Source organism: Staurois parvus, unplaced genomic scaffold, assembly GCF_062004578.1.
Source record: "Staurois parvus isolate SC_StPar_1 unplaced genomic scaffold, SC_StPar_1.0 ptg000052l, whole genome shotgun sequence".
Classification (NCBI taxonomy): Eukaryota; Metazoa; Chordata; class Amphibia; order Anura; family Ranidae; genus Staurois; species Staurois parvus.
Window position 1 is genome coordinate 878,208 of NW_028317848.1, and position 26,280 is coordinate 904,487.

The window sequence follows — 26,280 nt, forward strand, 5'->3', positions numbered from 1 at the left end:
AGCTTCTTTGTTAGCAGGGGTGGGGGAAGTTTGGAAGGCGGCATGGGATTGGTCATAAGCTTGTTCAAGGAGGAGGCGTTTCTGCCTCCTCTCTCTGCTCAGGAAGGAGGCTTTGCTGATACAGAGTCCGCGAAGTACCGGTTTGTGTGCTTCCCATAGTAGAAGGAGGGAGATATCAGGGGTTTGATTTAAGGAGAGATAGTCTTTAAGCGCAGCTGCTATCTCTGAGCAATAAACTGGGTCAGCCAGCAGGTTTTCGTTAATGATCCAGGAGGGATCGGGGGGAGCTGGGGCCAAAGAAGCAATGATAGTGACCACCGCACAGTGATCTGACCAAGGGATCGGTAGGATATCAGAAGCTAAGATGCGGGGGGAAGAACTGGCGGTCAAAAAAATATGATCTATTCTCGAAAAAACCTTATGTGGGTGGGAGTAAAAAGTATACTGGCGTTTAGTGGGATTGAGTTCCCTCCAGGAATCGACCAATGAGTAATGTTGCAGTATGGATTGGAAGGAGTGGTTGGGGGTGCGCGGAAAAGGTGATTGTGGGGATTTATCTAAGAAGGGGTATATTATATGGTTAGAGTCTCCACAGAGTATGAGCGTGCCTCGCTTATGATGATCTATAACCGAGAAGAGGTGGGAAAGGAACGGCAGAGGACCCTGGTTTGGAGCGTAATACGTGGCTATGGTGACCTCAAAGTCCACCAACTGCCCAACCAGTATGATATAACGACCCTCAGGATCCTTAATCTCAGTTTGTAGCTTAAAAGGAGTTGTACGGTGGAGGGCGACTAAAACCCCTCTACACTTAGTGGCAGCAGAGGCCGCGTAGACCTGTGGGTAACGAGGGCCAAAGAATTTGGGAATAGAGGTAGGAGTGAAGTGTGTTTCCTGAAGACAGACTATATGCGCATTATGCGACGCAAATGAGCGGAATGCTTTGTTGCGCTTCTGTGGGACGTTAAGACCCTGAACATTCAGGGTGAGAATATTCAAGGAACCCATGGGTAGAGCAAACAATGGGTAAGCGGACAGTGAGGTACCATCACGAGGAATGTTATGTCAATTTGGCGCCGGGAGGGTATGCGGTTACTCGAGCTAAGCTTTAACGTGCAGTCGTATGCGAGAGCAAGGGTGGGGATGGGGGGAGGGGAGGGTATTCTATGATAGACACTGAAGGACATAAGAACATCCCCAAGAAAGAGGGAAAAAAAAAAAAAGGGAAGAAAAAAAAAACAAAAAAACAAAAAAAAAACAACAAAAAAACAACAACAAAAAAAAAAACAACGGTCCCCGGGAGCACCCAAAACCTGGTGGTCCGGGGGAACAGATGTAGCCCAGGTGGTGTAAAAAAAATGGAACACCAAGGGGGCTAGTGGTGAGTGCGCAGAAACGCAGGCGGCTAGGAAGACAGCATGTAGACAAAGGCATATTAAAGTGATCCTGGTAGGAAGAAAGCATCAAAACCAACAAGCAAAAAGCCCGCAGAGCCCTGGCGCCGGTGGCCCCGGTCAACCTGGTCCGGCCCCAGAGAAGTCGGAGCCAAACCAACCGAAACGCCGGAACCAAGGGTCCGCCAGGCGAGGTAAAGGTGCAACAGCAGTCCAAACATGGCGAACATCAAACCAAACAATAGACCAATATGATTCCCAACCCGAGCAGCTTGTATCCGGTGCTGGTCAGGCTTAGGTAAAAAAAACACAAAACACAAAAAACAACTGAAGCACAACAGACCAGTATAAGGATACAAAGTTGCAACGATGGCAGTCAGGTAGACAGTCAATTGACTAAACCCTGTGGGAGGCGATTGTGTGGGTGGTAACGGACCACCACATAAGGAGCAGGATTAAGGATCAAAGGTGGTCAACGGGATTCAGTCCATTGAATCTTGTGGTGAGGGAGCAGGAGAGGAAAAGCGTCCCCGCTTGTGTGCGTTTAGGTTAGGAATTCGTGACGGCTGGGATTTCTGCGGTGAGCATGACGCCGAACGCCTTCTGGAGGTCTCAATCTGTGCAGTGGGAGGGTGCAGCTGGAGGTTTCGTAGCGCGTCCTGAAGCTCGTCAGTAGTCTTGCATACGTGGTCACGGGCTTGATGGCGGAAGCGTACCGCAAAGGGAAAGCACCATTTATATGGTATACTATGCTGTTGTAGCACTAGCAAGTGCGGTTTCATAGCTCTGCGTTTGGTAATGGTAGTAGGGCAAAGGTCCTGAAACAGCTGGTAATGGTGACCTTGAAACAGGAGGGACTCCGAATTGCGGGCGGCTTGTAGTAGTTGCTCCTTTGTGCGGAAAAAATGAAGTTTAGCTATGATGTCTCGCGGCGGGCCGTCAGTGCGCTTTGGAGCTAGTGCCCTGTGAACCCTATCCATCTCGAGGCGTTCTATTGGGATAGCGGGGGCGAGCTCTTGGAATAGCGCAGTAGCTGTAGATTGGACATCAATAATTGACTCGGGGAGGCCACGAATACGCACGTTGGAGCGTCTGGCCCGGTTCTCAAAGTCCTCTAAGCGCGCCTGAAGTATAGCGTTTTCGTCACGCAGCAGGTCTAGCTCATCCCCTTGCGTTTGGAGAGATGCATCAAGGTCGTCCACCCTCTGTTCTAGGTCCGCAGTGCGTTGCCCCAAATTTCCCATTGCATGCGGGCAAAAATGGGAGACCGATATTGATGTGGTTCTCACGGATTTCCCTGGACAGCTGGTTAGTTATGCGGTCTGAGGTTTGTTTCAGGGCCTTATGTAGCATTATTTCAAAGCGAGCTAGAATGTCAGGGGTAGTAAGGTCAGGCGTCAAGGCATGTTTGGGGGTCGTAGTGTCATCATCTGACTCACCCTCTGAAGAGCTTGGGCAGCTTGGCTGCTCCGTTTGCAGGACTGCAGGGTTGGATAAGGCTGGCTGGCTCTTGTGGTGCTCCGATGCGGCGGCCATCTTGGAGGAGGCACGAGCAAGGGCCTCCTTTATTGGCTTATGCGGCGGCGCCGCTTGATGTTTATTTGCCCCCCTGACCATATTGACAGATGGCCGGGGGTTGCACTGCCGATCGGTGCCGCTCGTGGAGCGGTGTGGGGCCGGATCATGCAGCGGTGAGGCTCTCTTCCCTGTGGCGTGGAGGAGCCTCAGGGAGACATGTCCTGTGCCGTCAGCCGCGCATGCGCACTCCGTTAATCTGCTTTTGATAGCAGATGCCTCCCTCAGTCTATGACAGAGGCTATTATTGTGGAAGAATTTACTATCTCTGGATTCCTATAGACCAAATTCGCTGCTTACCACAGACGTTAGCCTCCCTAGCGGTCTGATTATGGCAGTATTTCTGTGCTCAAAGCGGTACATTGTTTTCAATGGAAATATGTTGTTTTTTTATTGTAGGCCTGTAATTCTTAGGAATAACTTAGGAATAACTCACTAAAATCTGTCCGAACAAGAGTCTAGCAAACACCCCGGGTATGATAACATTTGAAACATGAAATCATAAATTATAATATAATCATAAAAAAGAATATAATATGAATAAATTTAATTAAATAATGTAATCAAACCAAAAACACTGAAATTTGAAATAGAGCGCAAAGTTCGCACATCACTGAGCTTAGTCACAAAATAGTTTGCAGGGTCTGATGACTAATTTCCCCGTGAATCATTACCACTCAATTCTGCAAGTGGTTCTAATTTACCATCACTGTTCTCAAACCGCTTTTGACCTAAAGGGACGCTTTTTGGACACCATGGACGTTTCTCAGTTTCTAGGCAGAAAGAACAGTAAAAATGTAGGCAGGGCACAGGACAAAGCACTAGGGACATAATGTATGTGAAATGGTTTGATACAGTAATGTAATACTATCAGATTTTAGTGTATTGAGTGAATGTCAAATTTTTTAATTTTTTAAATTCCCGCCAGTTTTATCCCCTATACGTCCCGACGCGTGCAGAGAACGGAACCGGAAAGACGGATGCCGGCATCGGTCTGAGGACATGGCCGGGGATGCTGCAGGGGGGACAATGCGGGACTGCAGGACAAGGTAAGTGCTCGAGGGATCCCAGAGCAATGCTGCAGTGTAATCCCGAGTGTAGCTCGGGGTTACCGCTTCTGGAACTGTAAGTTACCTCCGAGCTACACTCCGGAATACCACCAGGGAGGTTAAAATACTAGCTAAAATTTTGACCAATAGGCTAAATAAAGTCATTACATCCATTATTCATTCAGACCAAACAGGGTTTATGCCTAACTCTTCAACTGCTGTGAATATACTGTAAGACGTACTTTCTTAAATATCCAAATTCCTGTTGATAATTCGACAAGCAGAGCTCTGCTGTCTATAGAAACCATTAAGGCATTCGACAGCGTAGAGTGATGTTATACATGGGAGGTGCTTAAGCGTTTTGGGTTTGGTAATACTTTCTGTAATTTGATTAAGCTTCTACATATGTCACCTAGTGCTCAGTGAGAGTCACTGGGAGAATGACCAATTTCATTTCCGTGTCCCGTGGTACTAGAAAGGGTGCCTGCTGTCACCTCTTTTGTTTTCAGAAGCCATAGAGCCTCTTTCAGTCCTGTTAAGACAAACAACAAAGGTGAGACGCTTTCTTAGAGGTAAGCATGAGGTAAAAAATAGCTCTGTACGCAGATGATATGCTGCTGTACTTAGCTGATGCTCAGGGATCATTGGTTACTGCAATGTCTGTCATAGAGAAGATTAGTACTTTTTCCGGTCTTACGATTAACTGGAGTAAGTATATGCTACTTCCGATAGACCCTCTTCAGGGCCCTCTCCCTCCTGTAATGGCACAGCTTAAGGTGGATTTAAAGATCAAATATCTTGGTGTAACTATTTCTATCCATCCTAGAGAATATATTTCCCAAAATTTGCTACAATTACTTCAGAAGTTTAGATCTCAGAATAAAGTCTGGTGTAAACTGCCACTTTCTGTGGCTGGTCGTACCAATCTTTTGAAAATGATTTGGATGCCACAGTTAATGCATTATCTACACAATTCGCTCTGTTGGATCCCACAGAAATATTTTAATACATTTTGTACAATCTTCCAGAACTTGATATTTCGTAATAAACATGCTAGAATTAAATATGAATATCTACAATACCAAAACGATCAAGGGGAGGTATCAGCACCAAATTCCTGGGTATACTTTCTGGCATCCCAACTTTAACATCTTGCAGGCTGGGATAAGGGTGGCCTGCATACATCTCCCTTCAATATGCCCAATTTTTATGTCATAATGGTAATCCTTTATTGGAGCCCGGACTCTTCCATTCCACCCTTTAATCAACATACCTATCTTACATTTTACTTGATTTATAAGGTTTGGCAGTCCACTAAAATAATATCGGGTACTACAGGGTATACTAGATTTACACCATTATGGTCAAATAGAGCGTTCCCTGAAATTTCTAGACTGGAAGGTTTTTCCAGGTGGGAACATGTGGGGATCGCTGCTCTGATGCAACTGTACTGTGATGGGGTGTTGAAAACAGCAAGTAATACTAAGGGTCTCATTTCTAAGGTCTATGGGCGATTGTTATCTGAACCGCTTCTTTAAATTTCCCATTGCATGCGGGCAAAAATGGGAGACCGATATTGATGTGGTTCTAATGGATATATGGGATCAAATAATGAAGAACGTACAGTTGGTTTCGATATCCCCAAGCCATAAAGTAATGCAACTTTTTATCTTGCACAGGGCTTACCGTATTCCGGAGCTACGTTATAGAGTAGGCAGGAAAGAACATTTCGATTGTATAAAATGTGCTCAATCTCCTAACTCTTTTATATATCTGTTTTGGAGATGTCCAAAACTATATTGGTACTGGCAAGATGTAATAGATATGATAAATTCTGTATATGATACGTTGATTCCAGACCCCGTCTTATGTCTCCTTGGGTATATAAATTCTAAAAATTTGGAATATGATCAGGCAATGGCCATTGCAAGATTGCTCTTTATGTCTCATAAGCTAATAGTTTCTCAACCAATCCTCCTACCCTTGGGGACTGGATGCTGGAAATGGATAAATATGTAATGTTTGAAAAATACATCTAAGCTCAACGTGATGCCTCTCGGAAGTTTGAAAAAAATCTGGAAAAAATGGATAGATACATCACGTTCCAACTTAAACTTATAACAAGAAGTGGGAATGCCTGCATCCTTCCTTTTCTTTTTTTCTGTTATGCAGTTTCTATTTGTTTATGTTCACTTTTTATTTAAATAATAATATAGTAAAATAGTATATTATACTGGTTGCTCTGGAATATATTTGACTTCTTGAATTTCTGTGAAAACTCTTTGAACATTTTTAGAAAGTTACATGATAATGAATCAAATTTACTGTCAATGTTATTGTATTATTTGTTAAACTGATATTTTTTTTTCTTTCTGCTTTGATGTTTAAATTAATGTTTTGTTCGCTTTCTCTTTTTTCTTTCTATATACTTGTTATGAAACCTTTAAAATAAAATCTGAAAAAAGAGATGGCCAAACGTTCAAGGTTTAGTAAAGAAGTAGTTGATAGATTTGTATCTTTTATTAGCATCTCATATTGATTATACTTTACATATATATATATATATATATATATATATATATATATATAAAAATATATAATATCTGAAGACGATCTCAAAATGTTTCTGACAAAAAAAAGAAGACATGTATCATGTGATTTGTCAATGTTGATCTATTGATTTATGTGAGGTTTGAATTTTAGTTATAGGTTCACTTTAAATAAGCATGCATGCTGGTGCTACATACTGTAAATCAATAAATAATTACATCTTGCAATCCCTATCATAGACAATCCTCTGCTAAGGTATAATGTAAATGGAATGGCATTGTATTTACAGTCTTTTAAAGGTCTAAGCCCTTTAGAATGATGTTAATTTCAGTTGCTGCAGAAAACCTTTGAGCAGGCAATAGAGATAAATCATGTGGTATACAACACTGAAAGATCTACAGCTTGCCCTCCTGTTAATGGCAGCAGCTACAACAATACACCAGATCAATGTTCTCATATTATGCTCTCTGCAGCTATAAAACCTACTTTAGTGCGATGAAATAAAATACAATTTATGTGGAATTAGTTTGCTTATGTGCAATTACAATCTAATATAAACACTGCTGGTCTACTCATTAAACATTAATAGCAATAAAAGCAATGTATCATAACAAATCCAGGTAGTCAGAAGTAAATGATACGCTGAATCGTTCAGCTATAAATGTTAGCCACAGTGGGTATTTCATTTACAAAAAAAAAACGTACAGAACATTTAGGGCTTTTTGAAGCAGCTCACAATATTCCTGCTATCATGTTTTAAGAGACCATGCAAATGCCATTATGAATATGTTAAGTGAACATCCATGTCTACATTAAAATGTCATGGAACTGATAAACTAAGCAACCTTAAATGCCCTTTTTTCCTTCTCATCACAGTAATGTAAATTAATATAGACTTCAGATCAGCACAGTGGGGGTTTTCCTCTCTGGGGTGTTCTAGTAGCTGCTGGGTTGTGCAGTTTTGCACAGGCACCGACTCTTCAGAGTATAACAGCATGCTATGGGCAGGCTACTAAACTCTACAACTGAAGACAGAGCACATGTATTGAGAAAGCAACTGGCTCCTCTAAGACATTAAAAATGCATCAAAGCTATGGACATCATGGAGAGATACCCTCCTTCCCCCAACCAATACTCTGAGATCTGTAATATTGTGTGTAACTTTAACAAAATGCATGAGGGTAGGGCATTTGGGCTCCTTAGTATAGAGCAGTGGAAGCAGGAAATGTCCCAAGCATCAGTGGTCATAAACCACAACTCAGGCTTGGTGGTCTTTGGGAGAAAAAAAATGACATAGCACCTGTGGTCAGTGGGGGGAATAGCGCCCTATCATTGATCATAGAGGGAGGAATGGTGTCCCATTGTTAGTGTCAGTGGAATAAATAATGCACTGTTGGTGTCTGTGGGTGAAATGGTGCCCCATTGTTGGTTTCATTGGGAGAAAGGGTGCCCCATCATTGGTGTCAGTTGGAGGAATAGTGCCCCATTGTTGGTGTCAGCAGGAGGGATACTGCCCCATCGTTGGTGTCAGCCGGAGGAATAGTGCTCCATCGTTGGTGTCAGCCGGAGGAATAGTGCTCCATCGTTGGTGTCAGCAGGAGGAGTAAATGCCCCATCGTTGGTGTTAGTGGGAGGAATAATGCCCCATCACTGGTGTCAGTGGGAGGAATAGTGTTCCATCATTTATATCAGTGAGAGGAATTATGCCTCACTATTAGTGTCAGTAGATAGAATAGTGCCCCATCATTTGAGTCAGTGGGAGGAATTATGACCCATTGTTGGTGTCAGTGAAAAAAATGGTGCCTTATTATTAGTGTCTGTGGGAGAAATAATGCCCCAAGGGCATAAAGGCAAGCAAACTGACGCATTGGGCCAGTAGACAACAGTTTGGAGATATCAAATGGTGGTCAGACAATAGAAAATATTCTGACAGCAGATACATTTTCAGATGCTTAACCCCTTCACGCCGGCCGCACGCAAATGTGTGCCCTCCCGGCGTCTGGGCCTAGACGCCGAGTGACCGCACATTTGCGTTCATGTAGCAAAAAACATATGTGCTGAGAGCGCGCGCCCTGCACGCTCCCAGCACACATGTGAGGTACTCACGGAAGGGTCCCGGTCCGCTCTTTCGATCGGGACCTTTCCCGATCATGTGAACGGCTGTGATGTCACGGCGGCCACATGACACTAAGCCACGCCCCGTCCACCTCCCGGCGCAGGAACTCCTTTTCACGCCGGGACGATTCGGCGTGAAGGGGTTAACATCCATCCCGATTTGTTTCCTCGTATTGTACAAGTCTGCATGTTATGGTCAAACAGCCTCATCTTGAGTAAGAAAAAAAAAAAGTTACAAAATTTATATTACTCAAAAACTTGAGGTCCATCAAATGTTTGTTATCTGAAGAGGTCAAAAAACACTCCATGCCCAAAAAATGATCTGCTATCAGCAGACTTGGGTTAATGGTTTTAGAGGAATACTAAAGCGAGATTAACCCCAAAAACAAAAAAATAATGTATTGCAGCATGCCAGTCTTTACAGTGGATTCATAAAGTATTCAGAGCCCCCTAGCACTTTTTTTTTTATAATTTTGTTGTTCTATTGCAGCCTGATACTACAGTTTTTAAGTTCATTTTTTTTCTCATTCTGTACTCAGTACCCCATAATGAGAAAGCAAAACAGAATTTTAGAAATGTCTGTGAATTTAATAAAAAGAAAAAATTGAAATATCACACACGGTACTTAAGTATTCAGACCCTTTACTCAGTACTTTGTTGAAGCACTTTTGGCAGCAATTACAGCCTTGTGTCTTTTTGGGTATGACACGACAAGCTTTGCACACATGGATTGGTGGATTTTTTGCTATTCTTCTTTGCAAATCCTCTCAAGCTCAGTCGGGCGGGGCGGGGACTGTCGGTGGACAGACATTTTCTGGTCTTTCCAGAAATGTTCAATAGGGTTCAAGTCAGGGTTCTGACTGGGCCACTCTAGGACATTCACAGAGTTGTCCTTAAGGCACTCTTGTGTTGTCTTAGCTGTGTGCTTACAATTGTTGTCATGCTGGAAGGTGAACCTTCGGTCCAGTCTAAGGTCCTGAGACCTGTGGAACAGCTTTCCGTTGAGGATATCTTTGTACTTTGCTCCATTCAACTGACCAGTCTCCCAGTTCCTGTTGCTGAAAAGCACCCCCACAGCATAATGCTGCCACCACCATGCTTCACTGTTGGGATGGTATTGGGCAGATGATGAGTGGTGCCTTGTTTCCTCTAGACATAACGTTTAGAATTGAGGCCAAACAGTTCAAATTGGTTTCATCAGACCACAGAATCTTCTTCCTCACAGTCTGAGTCCTTCATGTACTTTTTTGCTTCCTTCTAGCCACTCTGCAATAAAGTCCACATCAGTGGAGGGCTGCGGTGATGGTTGTCCCATCTCCACCCAAGATCTCTGAAGCTCAGTCAGAGTGACCATCAGATTCTTGGTCACCCCTCTTTCTAGGACCCTTCTCCTCCGATTTCTCAGTTTGGCTGGCCAACCAGCTCTTGGAAGAGTGCTGGTTGTGCCAAATCTCTTCCATTTGATAATTATGGATGTAGTATTTGTTGCAAAGGGCCTGAATACTTATGCCAATGTGATATTTTAATTTTTCCTTTTTTATACATTTGCAAACATATCTAAAATCCTGTTTTCATATTGTCATTATGGGGTACGGAGTAGAGATTAATGAGAAAAATTTTAATTGAAACAACTGTAGTATCAGGCTGCAACATAACAAACTTGAAAAACTGAAGGGGGTCAGAATACTTTATGCGTGCACTGTAAATGTGGTGGCTGCATTAGTTTTCTGTGATCCTGCCAGTAGCACATTTCTTGTCTTAGGATGTCTTTACCCTGTATGCAGAAGCAACTGAAACACCTTTGGACAGTAGCATTGTCAATCTGGGGAGAGGGTAATAAAAGATGTACTAGCAAATTTTGTATTCAGCCAACAAATTAAAGCCAAACTCCAGCTAACAATTTTCCCATTTCCAATCTCCTTTTGGGATAAAGGTTTTTCATACTGTAAATGAATAAAAGCTGTTAGTTGAAAGCACCCCTGTCAGTGTTAAATGGCTTGTCTCAACTCTATAGCTGCCACTTTTGCTTGACCGCTTGGTCCATTAAAGGAGGTTGAAAAAATAACAGACCTCCTGGCCAGATCACCAAGCCTAAAAAAAGAAACCTATCACAGCCACCACATCTAAGAATTGGTAAGCTGCAACATATTACATTTTTCTTTTTGGCTTTAATACCACCTCAAGTTGACAATCAATGCACTGGTAATCTTGTTCAGCTATCAGTATAACCATGTAAATCGAAAATTGAACCCAACTTGATTAAACAGAAAGGTACGCAGCTTCAAACAAATTCTGTATAGAAGTGGGGAAGATAAACTAGAAGTGTCCTTGCTAACAAGCAAAGAATACTTGCCAGTTGTCTATACAGTTTCAAAACAGGCCAACAAAGGATTGGTTGCTGTGGGCACCAATTACCCTTTCCTCCAGTTTTCATACATAAAGTTCTATATTAGTATGTGCTTTAACATGTGTTTATTCAGGTTTCTAATTTGCAAGGACTGACAGATTGGAACATTCCACTTGGTACAAAAATAGTCCTCACGTTTATTACAACCAAACAAAGAACACCGAAATATATTTATACAGATATATTGAAAGAAAAATGTTCCTAATCTAGTATGTAACATCAATTTTCCACTGCCTGGAAACAAACATGTGGGTTTCTTATTGACAATCTGGTAGAAATGTGTTCGCTGTGCTTAGAAAAACGATTGTTTTTACATTTGCTTTCTAGTCTCATGGTGTTGTATTAAATTGCACCAGCTCATTTTTCAATTGCCAAAAGCAATTTCCCAAACACTTTGCCCCACCCTTTACTCGGTCTTCTGCCAGCTTACAGCGAGGCCGTAGCCAAATTAAGCAGCCCTGGGCAGGAAATGTTAGTGCTGCACTGTGCTCTCCAGCAGCAAAGGAAAGGCATGTGAAAGCATCCTCCATACAGGAAAGCCAGGACTTCCATACCTGTGCTAATACACTGAACCTGACTGGATGTGCTCCATTAACAAATTCGACTGTCTTGATTTATTTTCGTTCTAAAGAATATCTCTCAAATATGCTGAAGAATCTTTCTACCAAAGCAGTCCCTCCAGTCAAAGCTGGACATGGAATTTTGAGATACAAACAGGGAACACAGCTAAGGGCTTCTATTTTTGTTGTAATGCACCAGCCTGGGTAATGCGTTTATATGAAAACTCGTCCTTCTTTACCGAGTAACAGAGAAGAGATATTACCAATCTCAATGTAATCATTTTATCATATGGATGCTTGACAACTAGGAAGCATTTCACAGCTACTAAATAACCTTGCCTTTATGATACATCACAGAGGGAGAGGGAAAATTACATAGCACAAATTTCAGGAAGCAGACACTCCCAGAACACATGTGAGGAGCTCTGTGAAATTTTGCTGCACGGGATTACAAAGAATTTAACAGCAGTTAAGCTACCAGTAGACTTTCTGACTTCATAACTATACTACATAGATGAAGATATACAGTACTGTGCAAAAGTTTTAGGTAGGCGTGAAAAATGATGTAAATAAGGAATGTTTCCAGAAATAGAAGTGTTAATAGTTTATTTTTATCGATTAACAACATGGAAAGTAAATTAACAGAAGAGAAATTCATATCAAATCGAAATTTGGTGATGTGATACAATGAGGGAGGCATGTGATTAGCCCCAAATTTATTCTGCAGCAGGACAAGGACCCAAAACATACAGCCAATGTCATTAAGAATTGTCTTCACTGTAAAGAACAACAGGGAGTCCTGGAAGTGATGGTTTGGCCCCCACAGAGCCCTGATCTCAACGTTGAATCTGCCTGGGATTACATGAAGAGACAAAGGGATTTGAGGCAGACTACATCCACAGAAGATCGGTGGTTAGTTCTCCAAGATGTCTGGAACAACCTACCTGCTGAGTTCCTTCAAAAACTGTGTGCACGTGTACCTAGAAGAATTGATGCTGTTTTGAAGGCAAAAGGGTGGTCACACCAAATATTGATTTGATTTGGATTTCTTTTCTGTTCACTTACTTTCCATTTTGTTAATTGATAAAAAAAAACTAACGCTTTTATTTCTGAAAGCATTCTTAACCACCTGAGCCCTGGTTTTACTCCGTTCATGACCAGGCCATTTGTTTCTATTTGGCACTGCACAACTTTAACTGGCAATTGCATGGTCATGCAACACTGTACCCAATTAAATTTATATCATTTTTTTCACACAAATAGCTTTCTTTTGGTGGTATTTAATCACCACTGGGTTTTCTATTTTTTATTATTTAAATGAAAAAAGACCTAAAATTTGGAAAAAAAAAAACAATATTTTCTACTTTCTGTTCTAAAATATATCCAAAAAAGTAAAATTTCTCATAAATTTAGGCCAAAATGTATTCTGCTAATTTTTTTTGGTAAAAAGTGCAAGTATATATTATTTGGTTTAATAGTTATAGCATCTACAAACTATGGTATGTTCAGTGGGGAAAATAATTATTTGATCCCCTGCAGATATTGTATGTTTTTCCACTTACAAAGAAATGAGGGGTCTATAATTTTTATCATAGGTGTACTTTAAATGATAGAGACAGAATATCAACCAAAAATTCTGAAAAAGAGGCATGATATAAATGTTATAAATTGAGTTGCAGTTCAGTGAGTAAAATAAGTATTTGCTCTCCAAGCAAAACATGACTTGTACCTGGTGGAGAAACCCTTGTTGGCAAGCACAGAGGTAAGACATTTCTTGTAGTTGGTTACCAGGTTTGCACACATCTCAGGAGGGATTTTGGTCCACTCTTCTTTACAGATCTTCTCTAAATCCTTAAGGCTACTTGGCTGTCGCTTGGCAACTCAAAGCTTGGCAACTTACAAAATGTTGGGCAAAAGCTGGGCAAACTTACAAAATCTGCAGGGGATCAATTATTTTCTCCACTGTATATTTGAAAATTGATAAATCCTGATGTACTGACTGCCTCTCATTTCTTGTGGCCCTAAAACACCACGACAGTACAGACAGTACAGATATACCCCAAATGATCCCTTTTTGGAAAGTAGACAGTCTGAGGCATGGAGAGTTTTTTGAATTTGTAATTTTTTTTGTCACAATTTTTTGGAAAATGAAGAAATGAAATAAAAATTTTTTCTTTACGAAAACCCCAGAACAGTGTAATCATATGACTGGTGTGGCTGTGATCAGGGACATTGACTGATGACAGTATGTAAGAAAAAAGTTTAAATAATTTTTTAACATTTGTTTTACATCCAGTAATGAGAATAGTTCAGTGTCATCATAGTGACACTGTACTACTCTGGGGGGGGGGGGGGGTGATCAGGGTTTTTTTTTCTTTTAATTTTTAACATGGTTATTCCTTATACAATGAAGATCACTGTATAAACAATAGCTTTAACTGTCATGAATGGGTTTCTTAGTGATGAACAGCTTGCTTTTCAGTGTGATCTGTGATTGGCTAAGCTAATCAAATGACACAGATAGCCAGGTACCATGTGATCGCTGAGGGCCAATCACAGACCACAGCAGTAAGCAAGCTGTTCATGAATGGAAAGTCATTCATGACAGGTTGTTTACATTGTTATCATGTGATCGTTATGACCAATCATATCAGTAGAAATTCCTAGTTGCCAGTTACAGTGATCTGCTGCGTCCAATGGAGGGGTGTGCTGCACATTCGTGTATATATACCTGACTGAGCTTCCGCGTGCCAGCCTGCTGCAGTAAATGTACTGTAGCGGGGCAGCAAGTATTTAATTTACATTTTTTTCACATCTACCTAAAACTTTTGCACAGTACTGTATCTAAGGAAGATTTTACAATAATATTTTACAGTGTATGGCCACCCTAAAATACTGAAATGACAGTGATGAACTGAAGGGTAAGTTCATTGAACGGCAGCTTAAAAGAGCTCTATCTGCTAAAAGAAACACACTTCAAATCTGCCTTGCTGAGTTACAGTATACCACTGATGAAATGATGTCTCAGTGTGAAAACAGAAGTGCCACACCAACGTTTAGAGTCCAAAATGAGGTTTTATTCCAAACATATGGCAGAGGCTACAGCCCACGTGTTTCAGGGACCACACAGGACTAAACATAACGTGAGAATAGAACATATACAGTATGTTATGTTCTATTCTCACATTATGTTTTAGACTGTGCTTTGCTGCTATAGTCAGAGAATTAGGCCTTTAAAGCAGTATTAAACCAAAAGCAAACATTTATTATATTGTAGCTTACCAATTTGTAGATGTGATGGTTGCATTCGTTTTCTTTTTTAGGCTATCTTTCAGCTAGTTTCATATGGTGATCTAGCCAGCAAGTCTGTTGTTTTCCACAAGCACAAGTTCTCCAGAGAATGTATCAGTTTTCAAGGTTGAGACCATTTAACACTGATAGGGGTGCTTAAAGTGATCAGCTTTTATTTATTTTTGTAAAACCGTTATCTCTAAAGGAGAAAAAAACTGTTTGCTGTAACTAATAATAACGTGTGAGCTAGAGTTTGGCTTCAATTTGTCAGTGTTTTTAAACTTGCTAATACATTTAACAGTACCCTAGCCCCCCCATAATGCTGCAGTCTGCCATACCTCCTGTGCTCATTCATCCTGATAGTGTCTCATTAGTACAGGTGGTGTGTTATTGGCCAGATCAACAGGGGAAAGAAGAAAAAAGAAAAAATACAAAAAAAAACAAACAAAAAAAAAACTGATGCAGCCACCACACCTAATGATTGGTAATCTGTAACACATTCAATTCTTGGTTTAGGATTTTGTATACTTAGCATGGGCAAAGTAACTACACAACCCATCCCAACTAGTAAGTACAGCATATCAGATGACACCTTCCCTAGGTTAGTCTATACAAATCCAGCCCAGAAAGAGGTGAGTATTTAAGCTTGATACAGCCTCAAGAACATCCAAACAAACAAAACTACAAACCTAAGAGCTTTATCTGTTATCATGTGCTGATATGGAATAAAGAAAACATATTTTTAGCAGACACAGTATGTGATCGTCTTTTTTCTTCATTTGAATCTATGCAATAAAATCTAAGATATGGTGGCAAGAATATAATTTAAAGAAAAGAGTCAAGGATGAAAGATGGTTTCTTTCATAGCTGACAGCTATATTTGAAGGTTCAACCTTTAGGGTTGTTGTCCTTATCCTTCAACCAGAATTTGTATAGTCACTGAGCTATATTAAGTATGTAAACTATATATGCCGATCAGGAGTTGATTCAACCACTACAATCAGGTATATTTCTTGACAATGACCAACCAAGTGGTGAGGGATGGGGAGGTACCGTATTTTTCGCTCCATAAGACGCACCTAGGTTTTAGAGGAGAAAAACAAGAAAAAAAATATTCTGAACCAACGGACTGCAGACTTAGTACAGGAAATGACCAGAGACTGCGGACACAGTACAGGGGATGACCAGAGACTGCGGACATAGTACAGGAGATGACCAGAGACTGCGGCGACAGTACAGGAGATGACCAGAGACTGCGGACATGGTACAGGAGATGACCAGAGACTGCAGACATGGTACAGGAGATGACCAGAGACTGCGGCGACAGTACAGGAGATGACCAGAGACTGCGGCGACAGTACAGGAGATGACCAGAGATTGCGGACACAGTACAGGAGATGACCAGAGACTGCGGACACAGTACAGGAGATGACCAGAGACTGCGGACACAGTACAGGAGATGACCAGAGACTGCGGGCGTAGTACAGGAGATGACCAGAGACTGCGGTGACAGTACAGGAGATGACCAGAGACTGCGGTGACAGTACAGGAGATGACCAGAGACTGCGGACACAGTACAGGAGATGACCAGAGACTGCGGACACAGTACAGGAGATGACCAGAGACTGCGGACACAGTACAGGAGATGACCAGAGACTGCGGACACAGTACAGGAGATGACCAGAGACTGCGGACACAGTACAGGAGATGACCAGAGACTGCGGACACAGTACAGGAGATGACCAGAGACTGCGGACACAGTACAGGAGATGACCAGAGACTGCGGACACAGTACAGGAGATGACCAGAGACTGCGGACACAGTACAGGAGATGACCAGAGACTGCGGACACAGTACAGGAGATGACCAGAGACTGCGGACACAGTACAGGAGATGACCAGAGACTGCGGACACAGTACAGGAGATGACCAGAGACTGCGGACACAGTACAGGAGATGACCAGAGACTGCGGACACAGTACAGGGGATGACCAGAGACTGTGGACACAGTACAGGGGATGACCAGAGCCTGCGGACACAGTACAAGGGATGACCAGAGACTGCCGACACAGTACAGGGGATGACCAGACTGCAGACATAGTACAGGGAATGACCAGAGACTGCGGACATAGTACAGGGAATGACCAGAGACTGCAGACAGTACAGGGGATGACCAGAGACTGCAGACAGTACAGGGGATGACCAGAGACTGCAGACAGTACAGGGGATGACCAGAGACTGCAGACAGTACAGGGCATGACCAAGAGACTGCAGACAGTACAGGGCATGACCAGAGACTGCGGACATTTATGGAGGGAGGGGGAGCTGGTACCTGAATTTGACAGGTACCCGCTCCTACTTCCGCTGAGTTGTCGTCCCTTTACTGTGGGCACCCGGTTGTGACAGCCGGGTGCCCACTGCGCATGTGCGAGAAACGGTGCACTTTGTGAATGGCCCGGCGTCTTCTGGAACCTGTCATGTGTACCAGAAGACGCCGGACCATTCACAAAGAGCAGCGCTTCTCGCGCATGCGCAGTGGGCACCCAGCTGTCACAGATGCCAGCACGGGAAGAAGCCAGCGCGGGAAGACTGCGCAGCGCTGGACCGAGGAACAGGTAAGGTCCTGCATCAGAGAACAGCTGAGCAGCTGGCCCGGTATTCTGACATAGTGGCGGCGGAAATACCAGACCGGCTGCTTTATATTCGCTCCATAAGACGCACTGACATTTTCCCCCCTTTTTTGGGGGGAAAAAGTGCATCTTATGGAGCGAAAAATACGGTAATAAAAATGAAAACCTTGAAGCTTGCACCTTCATATACATATCAGCAATAGCAGATCCTGTAACTCTACTATGATAGGCTCCCTTTAAATTCCAAGTGATCCATGTAGTAAAGTTAGTTTAAGGTACTGCCAATGGTAACCAGCTACATTGCAAATTGAAGGCAAACATATGAATTGATATTGGCCAAAGCATACTGCTCTGGCTCAGCAGAATTATAAATGAGCTCCAATCGTTTTTCCAAACCAAACCTGAGGAAATCATTACCCCCCCACCCCAATTTTAAAAGCTGCCTGCCATCTTCTATTACAGCTAATGTGATATCACACATTCTAAGACTGGTGTGGTAAAGTACGCCGAGCACAGCTGGAAACAACTTCGCACCTGATATTCTGCAAGACAGAGAGGAAAGCAATTCACTGCTGTACGCTGCTGGCTGTGACTCCGGAAAAAAGGTGCTGGAGAGTCAGCTAATATGGGAATTCATGTCCACATAATCATAAAACCTTCCCTATCCCAGACCACAGGCTGGTGAATCACACATGTGGAAGATTTCTGTATCAGGGGAAAACAGATGACTGTGCTTTTCTCCTTTACTGTAACATCATACATCATTATTGATACAAAGTTATGTCATGCAGCTGTACAAAAATGGCTACCAGGACAATGGTCAATAGAAGCAAATTCTTAAAAAGCCTTGCCTGCCTTTCTGACATTCTGGACACTATAAAGTAGGAGAGCAAGAGAATAAACTTTTATCATCTACTCCAGGGGTGCTGAATAAAAAGTCACAGAAGTCCCTACAGTAAAATGTTCTTCCTGCAGAAGTCCAAATTTCCAAATCTTGTGTTTCTGCTATGACTCAGACTGCTCCCACCACAGCTCCCCCATCATATCTCAGTTCCACCCGTACATCAGTGTCCTCAGCCCGCCTTTCCTATCACATCCTTCCTTCCATTACATAAACGTCATCAGCCTCCTCATTATATCACAGACACCCTTTATGTCACAGCCCCCCATCCTTTATATCAAGGACATCCTTGCAAATCACAGCCCCCCTCTCTCTTACATCACAGTCTCCCTTGCAATCACAGACCCCCATTCACAGTCCTACCTTAGCATAGCAGGGCAGACTGCAGGAGGTGCAGCAGGTCTGGACGGAGGGCAGAAGCTGCCCAACTTATGTTAAAAAGCAAGAGACTGGTTGCTATAACAGCCCCATGTCCTAGCATCCCATCTTCCACTTGATAATTTGAAAAGTTGGGCAGTTCCTGCCCTTCCTCCAGACCTGCCACACCTGCTCAATCTGGCCTGCTGTGAGGGTGACAGCGGCAACTGTGACAGGCAGACAGACAGGGACACCCGGGAGAGGACATCCACCTACTTATGCTGCTAAGTGGTTCAGACCAGACAGGATTGTCGCTCAATACAGGTCCAGTCTGCAGTACGCCATTTTTGATGCCTGATCTGCTGTATCTTATCTTAATGTGCCTGTGTATGTTTAGAGAATGTTTTACTTATTGCCACTGGAATGAGACAGATTAGCCCATAGGAACTCAGGGCCTTCTTTATCAAAGTGAAAGAAGAATAGTATATGTATAAAGCCAAAATATGATTTATTGTAGTTGCGAATAAAGTACAGAACGGTTAAGACCTCTTTTTTTCTATATGAGTCATGTCGGGCAGATTTCTCTTACACACAATAGAACACTGTTCAGGTGACAGCTGTAAAATTTTGGATTTGCCAATACTTTCTGTGCCAGAGAGAAAGTCACCAGAAAAATCAGACAGGGTGAATCTCCCCAACAGGGACATAGGCAGTAATAAAAACCTGACAAGGGTTTTTACTACTTCTACTACTCTCGATTTCCAAGGCAGATTCAAAATAGATAAGCTGCTAACTGGTGAGCAAAACATTTTGCAGAGAACCCACATAGATGCCCCCCCCCCATCCCCCTTCCCTGTGACAGTGGGCTGGAGATCTTCCCACACCCGCTGTCACAATTTTAAAAGAACTTGGCCATGTAGGGTTACACCCACACATATGCAGTGCACTCTCTCCCCAATTGCAGCTAAGGCTCTCCAGTCACACATCTCCACCAGGATTTTCATAATGCTGTAGCCCCTTTTCATCTCATATGCTAGGCTACAACAAAAAAGCCTTCTTAGTAATTCACCAAAGCGCTGTTTTTGTTCTGTTAACAGAACAAAACGGACAAAAAATGTAAACGGGCAAACAGTCTGTTTTTGCAACCGTTTTTGCATTGGTAGTGGAATTAGATTTGTTGTCATTGGCATCACCTGCTGTATCTGAATATACAGGTTATTATTGTTTTATCAGCTCTTTTCAGATAATTTGCTGGAGACCTTCTTGTAGTCATAGAAAGTGGAACAGAATGAAAAAGTGAACACAAATGTGTTGTGAGGAATCAATTCTATACACTGTTAAATTAGGATGTTTGAAAATGTTTTGCATGCTGACAGCACATTCATTTATCACCAACACTTGCCTCAGTAGTGGTCCCAATATCAGCAGATGGGCTGCATGTGCTAGTATCATGAGGTGCAGTGCCAACGCTGCTTATGATTGGAGAGCTAGGAGCAGCTCCAGATGAGGAGTCAAAATACATGGAAGACTGGTACAACATTCCCCTCTTCTGAATCCTCTCCCATACTTTGCTCATGGTGTCTGTTAGTTGGTACAACAACTCCACCTGGAAAGAAGACACACATTTCATGTTACTACAAAGCAAAAAAAGGAAACCACTGGAAAATACAATAATCAACCACTGTGAAACGAAAATAAAAACAGATATGTAATCCAGTGATGCACTAAATGTTTCTCTCCTATATGTCAGCTCAATGACTCTGGTGAAACTGAACACTTATAAATGGAGGGCTTCATATATGAGTAATAACATTGCCTCTTGCAGGACTTGGAACCCTTATTCATTAAAAAGCCAAAAATGTTTTTGGATAATTTGGGGAAGAGTTAAGTTGGCAGTAGATGGATCGAATCTTGGCTGGTTCAGCAGGGACAGGCAAAGATCCGATTTATCTATGGTCAGGCTGGTTGTACTGAAGTCGATCCATAGAGGAATGAAGAGACATAAACTAGAAAGCTTCAGCACACAGGATGAAGATTGCTAGAACTATCCAAAAGAAATATTTTAAGTTCAATGGCAGTTTACTAAAAAATATTTTTGCAGGTGAAAAAAAAAGGTGTATTTATTATTTAATGCAGGAGTCTGCAAAGTATTGCACCCTAAATTCAGGTGTTAAAACACAACGTTCCTTAAGGTGAATTTATTCTTTCATTTACCTAGCTTAGCAGACTGAAATCTGACATTCCAGGCACAATTATTCTCATATAAAATCATTATATTTGTGCATAATTAACTATTTTTCCCAATTGGATATACTGTATGCAGCAAATTAAAGGTAATGAGTTTTCACCTGGTTTTCTGGCCATTAATACACCTTCGGTATTAGATTGCCCCCACTCTGGATTAAATAGCAACAGAGACTCCTTTGGATAGCAGCATTATTGATCTGGGGGGAGGTCATTTTAGATGCACTAGCAGACTTAGATACACTGACAAATTGAAGCCAAGCTCCAGCCAACACCTTTTAAACAGTTACAGCAACAATTCTTTTGGGATAAAGGTTTTACATGCATACATAAATAAATAAATAAATAAAAACTGATCTTAGTAAGCCACCCTGTCAGTAATAAAAGGTTTGTCTCATCCCTGTAACTGCTACATCTGCAGGACAGCTTGTTCTGTTGAAAAACAACAGACATACTGGCAGGATCATCAGGTGGAAATAAAAGAAATAAAGCTTAAAAAAGTTACTTAGAAAAGTAATGTAGCTACCACATCTAAGAATTGGTAAGCTGCAATATAATAAAGTTTGCTTTGGGTTTAATACCACTTTAAAGTTGTAGAAAACTCTGAGTTGTAACGTTTTCCTACAGGTAAGCTTAAATTAAGCCTTACCTGTAGGTACTGTAAACATCTTCTAAACCTTTGCCATTTTGAAGATATTCACACAACAAAGCATGGACAGTATGCCCGAATGCAGACAGTGCCACACTGTGATAGTGTCTCCTGTCTGCATGCATTGGAGTGATGTCATCATCGCCTGACCATTCAAATGACCTGAGAGGGTGAACCCAGAAGGGAGACCAGGAGAAGAAAAAAGCACCAGGAGCGGTGACAGCTCAGCACTGGAGGGGTCAATTTCAAAGGTATGTCTGCCATGATGTGCTAACAGGCGGTGTATACTAGCACATTATTTAAAAAAAAAAAGTAGAATGTACTATCACTTGTGGAGGTGGAGTTGTATTTGCAAATGTTGTCTGCACCACCACCTGCTGTTAATATCTAATATTGCAGCTTTTACCTTTCGATAGTGCATTATAAATATATTAATCTAAAGTAGGGAAACTTTAGTCCTCAGAGTGTGCAGTGGGATAGACTGAAATAAAAAAAATCTAAATCATACGTTAATAAAATTCTAGTTAGATTTATTACGCTACATTGATCGTAGAGTCTGACAGGGTGAAAGGCAGATAAAGAGAAATGGAAAGCCTTTAAAGCAAAAAAACTTTTTCAGACAATAAAAAAAAAAACCGCAAGAGAGCACGTACAGGGTGTGGAAGAATGCTGGGAACCAGACCGCATTGATAATCTTTACAAAGAAATGATTTTGGCAAGAACTTTAATTCTGTAGTGATAGAGAATGATTGCCATTTGCTTCTGGAGATGGGGAAAATTTAGAAAGTAAATATATAAACAAAAGTCATGCCAAGCCTGGGTTTTGCCAATAACACTGCTGGAAAAGGCCTGTCCGCAGAGAAGCTCCATACACCAACACTGAGAGTTTTCTGTTCAATATTCACAACACATAGGTTGCACATAATGCAACTGCATTGGAAGATATCTGCACACAGCTTTCTAAATAAGCACCAATCACAGAATATATACTGTATACAGAACATGGCACTCTATTTGCTGCATTGCACAATATGGCTATGTACAGAATTCTAAAGACTAGGCCCAGTACTTGAAAACAGCTAGATGCCAGCTATACTACCTGTGGTATGTGGCCATCTGAGGTCTTTGTGAGCTGAACAGATGCTGGGAAAAAAAGGACAATGTCCAGCAGATGTTAAATTAATTTTTTCTTGATTTTCCTGTGCAATGAGAGCTGTCAACAGCGAGAGCTGGAACAATTTAAATAAAACACTGCTTGAATGTTCTATGCATTTTCTTCTTATGTTCTATGCATAGCTCTAAGCCATATAATTAGCATCCTATGCATCTATCAACAGCGGCCTTGCTTGTTTGATTTACAGTGTAGCTATACAGTAAGAATGTGTGAAATGCAGTTTTTCCTTGCCAAAAGACAAACTTGGCAAGGCGTGATTAAAAGGCAGCGCTGATAAGCCTAAATACAGGCAAGGCAATTATTGCTGCCTATTCTATTCTTGAGGCAGTTACAATGACAAGTACCAACAGTAGGAGAAACAAAGCAAGGGAACGTGGGCAGCACATTTTACAAAGATCCAATGCTAACAAGTAATCTACAGGAAAGTTTACCAAAAGCCTGCCTTCGTCACCAACGTATCGGTCTTTACACCAATATTACCTAAATCAGAACATCAGCAAAAGAAAAACTACTCTTTCAGAAAACTAAAATAGGCGGTCTTGCTAAAGTGGATCTGTATTGTGTTATGTGACAACTCTCCCCTCGTGCCACCCTAACAACCTTAAAAATGTAGGTGAAAGCATTTTTACATACATACCTATCCTGGAGAAACTTTTTTACTCATCTCCCTGTAATTGGTCAAGGAACCTCAGCTAAAGATAAAGTGTTACTAAACCCTGGACCCTGCATTCACTATATCTGGTCTCCCACAGTACACAGAACATAGAAATGCAATTATTTTAGTAAATATAAACTGCTAAAACCTTCTCTCATCAGCAGTATATAACAGTCTTGTGATTTCTATCAGTGTCTGGTCGAGCACTGGTTAATATTGTAGGAAGAGTTTTCATTCTCCTCTAACTGTCCTATGAGGCTACATGACCCCAAACTGAGTATATGCAGAGTGTCTCCTAGGGCTCTGTACTATCAGCAGATGGATTGGGGACTGTGGAAGAAAAAGAGGATCAAAGAAGACAGGATCAAACATCCTTTTTACATAATGTGGAGGTTTAACCCCTTAGGTTCCACAGAAGTATAAGAGGCATACTTTACTGCATATACAGACTGATTTTTCTGTTGTGGGTTTAGTAACACTAAGGAGCAGTGTGCAGACAGAACTGATCTATGATTTTCTTATGGTAGGTATTATTATGCCTTTTAACAAACATATACTGTATAAAGTGCTGCACAAACTGTTAGCGCTATATAAATCCTGTATAATAATTTAGTGTGATAGAGGGAGTCAAGGTTAGATATGTCATCAGAGGTCAGCTTCAAGGGATTAGTCCAAACAAATTAATATTTTGTTTTTAATAGATGCTACAATTGAAATAACCTACCAGCCTCTCTCTTCTGTAGGGAACTCCTGCACTGGGATCTGTACACCTTGTTCTCAGCTTCACTCACCTATCCCATGTGATCATAAGAGGGTCTCACGCTCATCCTCAGAGGTTTTCTTTATTTTACACTATAGAGAATGCAACAATGGCTTTGGGATTCCATCATGAGGGAGACAAAACAGAACTTCCACTTAAGGGAGTCCTGTCATTGAATAAAATACTAGTACATTCCCATTTTTCCATTCAAGTCAACTGAAAAAAAGCCTTAAAACGTGTACCAAAATATGTCCAAAATATGTCAAGAACTGAACATTACCATATTCAGGTGTGAAGACACCTTTAATACAGATACACAGAGGGTCTTCACTCTTGCTGCCCCTGACACTGGTTACTGTCTATTATTATAATCTTACCTCAGAAGCTCATTCAAAAATACTGTTTGAATGCTGCTACATGAAATTCCCACAAACAACAGAGCAATTAAAGTAATTCCCAAATTAGTGTGAGGTCTCCCTTTTTGTCTGCTTGGCAGTACTTCTGACACTTGCTAGTGCCGGTTTAATTGTTATTAGTTGCTGTAAGTAAACCCACTTTGCGGCTGGTAGTCGTGGAAGACAGACCAGTCCTGCAGAATGTATTGTGGCTTTTTTGTTGTACTGGAGAGGGAAGTGGTGGCTTACAATAAAAAGGGAAATATTCTTCATGGCAGCATAACTATAAAGTTACATCACTTTAAATTTAATGTCGACGTGTGAAGAAGCACATCAACTGGACAGAAAAGTGCTTAATCTCTAGATGAAAAAGAATTCCCAGCAGTGCTCAATAACATGCATTGTATATAAAAGAAAAACATTTAAACCAGCGGAATCCACAGCTCATGGGGTGTATGGGAACAGATCTTGAAATAATTCAATTAAAAAAATCTGTGTTAGATTAGGATCTAAATAAAAATATAATAATCTCTGCATTACTATATTTAAGTGGAAAAAAAACAACTTCCTGTGTCAGAAAAGTAACCTTGTCAGGAACTGCACCTTGATTCCTTCCTTAATCACACACAAACAAAAGCACAAATCTAGCTTTAGCTAGCTTTTGAATTTGTGAATATATATATCCTAGATTGTAAACTCGAAAGAGCAGGGCGCTCAAACCCCTCGTGTATTGTTTAGTTACTGTATTGTCTCATGTTCTGTCCCCCACTATAATGTACAGCGCTGAGCAAACCTTTTGGCGCTATATACTGTATAATAATAATAATTATATATATATATATATATATACACACACATACACACACACAAACAGTTCAGCCACACCTTTAGGACCACTGACAGGTTAAGTGAATAACATTAATTATCTCATTATAATGGAATCTAAACGTTGCAGCAAGTAAAATGTTGTTCCTGACGTTTATATGTTGGAAGTAGAAAAAAATGGGCAATGCAGTTTGTTGTGTATGGAGCTGCGTAGCTGCAGATCAGTCAGGGTGCCCATGCTGACCCATGTCCACAGCCAGAGCACATACAATGGGCACATGAGCATCAGACCTGGTGGTCTGGTCTAATGGATAACATTTTCTTTTACATCATTTCTATGGCCATGTGTGTGCCTCACTTATCTGGTGGGAGGGGGGGGGGGATGGCACCAGGACGCACCATGGGAAGACGGGCTTGAAAATCAAGCCTGATTAATGAAGGCCCCACCTTGCAACTTACAGAATAAGATCTGATACTGACAACTTGGTGCTTCATACCACAACATACCTTTAGAGGTCTAGCGGCAGCACAGTGGCTAAATGGTTAGCACTTCCGTCTGGCAGTACTAGGGTTGCTGATTTGAATCCCAACCCCAGCACCACCTGACTGGAGTTTGCATGTTCTCCCTGTGACTCCGGTTTCCTGCCACACTCCAAAGACATGCTGGTAGGTTAATTGGCTCCTGTCTAAATTGGCCCTAGTATGTGTATGTATGAATGTGAGAGTTAGGGACTTTAGATTGTACGCCCC

General features: G+C 41.6%; 1 protein-coding gene across 1 annotated transcript in view; it reads right to left on the minus strand.

The window, feature by feature from the left end:
- VPS13B (vacuolar protein sorting 13 homolog B) overlaps nucleotides 1-26,280 on the minus strand; it is a 1,305,797-nt gene that overhangs the window by 565,117 nt on the left and 714,400 nt on the right. The window contains exon 25 of the mRNA XM_089666424.1: nucleotides 20,231-20,434. Coding sequence (XP_089522550.1) covers nucleotides 20,231-20,434 — 204 coding nt within the window. The remainder of the gene's footprint in view (nucleotides 1-20,230; nucleotides 20,435-26,280) is intronic.